Genomic DNA, 2,500 nt, shown 5'->3' on the forward strand with positions numbered 1-2,500 from the left:
CTGCTAGTTCCTCTTTTTCAACATCCTCTGGAGTTTCAACTTCTACAATCGGAGCCTGTTGTTTCTTTTTAAACAATTTAAAAGTCCTTCTCGGCTTGGGTTTAGTCTCCGATTCGGTGGGAATTTCATCTTCCTTTGCATTCTGCTCATTATCCTCACCCCCAACCTCTGTTTTCTCTTCTTCCTTCTTATCTTCTCCAATTTCCTTCCTTTCTTGTTCACTTTCACCTTGAACTGTTTCCTCCTTCTTTTCAATCCCTTGAGCTTCATCTTCTGCCACTCCTGTTTCTTCTGCCTTCTTGTCTACCTTTCTCCTCTTAAACAAGTTAAATGACCTTCGATGTTTGGCCTTTAAGCTTGGTTCTTCATCTTTCTCCTCCGGTTCCTTCGCTGTTTCAACCTCGTCTTCCTTCTCTTTCACTTCTATCACTCCCTGTCCTTCGTCATGCGTTTCTTTGCTTTCATCCCCTGTTTCTTTTGTCTCCTCTTCCTTTTCGTCTTCTTTTTTTCCCTCCTCTACCTCCTGGAAAAACAGTAAAACAAAATTCCGCTTCAGTTCGATCAGCAGATTCAAAAAAGCTCTTTGCCAAGTGCTAAATGCTTTAACGTTCAGTCAAAGCTAACACAAGAGGTGTGAAGGTACCTGTTACCCAACCTAAATTCTGTCCATTCAAATGAAAGCTACAAAGCATTGCTTTCCTGTGAAGTTGATTGTTGCGCTCGAAGATAGCCCTAAACTACTGAGTCTGTAGACAAAACTGTTAAGTGTCTTTCAGAGCTTTCCACGACGATCATTGTTTGCCTTTAAATATAGGGTATCTATACCCAAAGAAGCAAGACGTCAACATTCAGCAATATCGGAGGCTCATTACAAGGAGGGAACCACTGGTACCCCAACGTTTTCGTAACCACTAGAGCTAGAGCTTTCAGAGCTTTCCACGAGAATCATTGTTTGCCTCTAAATATAGGGTATCTATACCCAAAAAAGCAAGACGTCAACATTCAGCAAGATCGGGGACTCATTACAAGAAGGGAACAACTGGTACCCCATCGTTTTCGTAGACCCTAGTGTTTTTACATTCGAGTTCTCTTTGTTTTCACCCGTTTAACTGAGGTATATGCGATTTTAACAGAGACAATGTGCGCTGCCTGGCTAAGTATGGACGGTCTTAAACAACGATAACTCCAAGGAGAGAACCTGTGAGTTGCAGCTCTGAGTCTTGAGCCCCTTGGCAAGATTCTTTTTTTTACCTCTTCAGTTGACTTTATAAGCTCTGCGATAGCCTCTAATTCATCCTCATCTTTCCGGAGCGTTTCAAATGATGGTTCGGCTTCTAGCTCGGTCAAAGAAACAGGAGGGGAGACTGATTCTCTTTGTGGTTCAGGCTCCTCGTATGTCTCCGTCACGTGAGTATCCCTATGGTAACCATTTTCTTTGGGTGTCACTTCCTCACCATGTTCATAAGCTTCAATTTCCATCGCCAGTTCATCCAGACTAGACTCAATGTAGCGCTTACGGGTTGACACGTGACCGTTCAACACACCACTGTTCATTGCATTCGTGTGGACAGATGGTGCTTCTTCTGTAGGGCTGCTTTGGGCACTGAGTCTTTCAGTACCTGCGAGAGTTCAATAAAGTGTCTTACCGAGTGCGTGAGTGAATGAGCGAGTGAATGAATGATTGAATGAATGAATGAATGAATGAATGATCAAGCGAACGAGACAAATAGGACTAAACAAAACACAGTTAAGAACTCCAAGCAGCAGTATGCATATGTAGACCAGCATTTCTGAAATGAACACGGAACTATCCACAAAGACTCCAGCTTATGCTCAGGACCGGGCGTCTGGATAACAAAGGTATTGACTGACCTAATCACTTAGTCACCCTGTCGTTACTTCAACTTCTGTAGGGCCTTCTTACTCAAGTCGTATCATTTTGCTATTCTTACATCGAAGAGTGAAATACAATAATAAGTAACACAATGGAGAGAAGAGAGGTTAAGCATGACGTTTACGCCACACGGCAAACGTCGGAGTGAAATTAGGGTTTTTTTTCCAAACATCAAAGAAACTTGTTTGATTTTAGCTAATTACCAACAGACATCACGAAACTTTTAATAAAGAGAAAAAAGTTGGAATACGATAATTTCCATGCTTTTATGACAAGTACCCAGTAGCAGCCGGCTGTTTGACGTTTGCCGTTTCACGTATCACGTATCACGTATCACGTATCACGTGTCACACCAACACAGCCGCCATGATGTCAGATGATAGCCAAGGATTATCTTCGACAACCACGCCCTGACAACTCTCTTCCATCATCTCTTCCCCTGGTACTATCTGAGCTAAAAACTAAAAGACACTTACCATTTTGCGCCAAACCACTGACAACAGGCAGAGTAGCGTCAATAACTTTTCCATCTTTATCAAAGGTGAACTGTGTAAAATAGGGAGTTAAACACAATTACTTGAAACCTTATCGCATGGTTAGATGAAC

General features: G+C 42.3%; 1 protein-coding gene across 6 annotated transcripts in view; it reads right to left on the bottom strand.

Annotated features, from left to right (window-relative positions):
* Window positions 1-2,500, bottom strand: part of LOC138030973 (glutamic acid-rich protein-like) — a 45,527-nt gene that overhangs the window by 8,175 nt on the left and 34,852 nt on the right. For all 6 annotated transcript variants that reach the window (XM_068878831.1, XM_068878830.1, XM_068878829.1 and 3 more), the window contains 3 exons: window positions 2,371-2,440; window positions 1,252-1,619; window positions 1-523 (listed from right to left, as the gene is read on the bottom strand). The exon at window positions 1-523 is cut by the window's left edge and continues 789 nt beyond it. In XM_068878831.1, coding sequence (XP_068734932.1) covers window positions 1-523; window positions 1,252-1,619; window positions 2,371-2,440 — 961 coding nt within the window. The remainder of the gene's footprint in view (window positions 524-1,251; window positions 1,620-2,370; window positions 2,441-2,500) is intronic.

The sequence above is a fragment of the Montipora capricornis genome, chromosome 13, assembly GCF_036669925.1.
Source record: "Montipora capricornis isolate CH-2021 chromosome 13, ASM3666992v2, whole genome shotgun sequence".
NCBI classification, from domain to species: Eukaryota; Metazoa; Cnidaria; class Anthozoa; order Scleractinia; family Acroporidae; genus Montipora; species Montipora capricornis.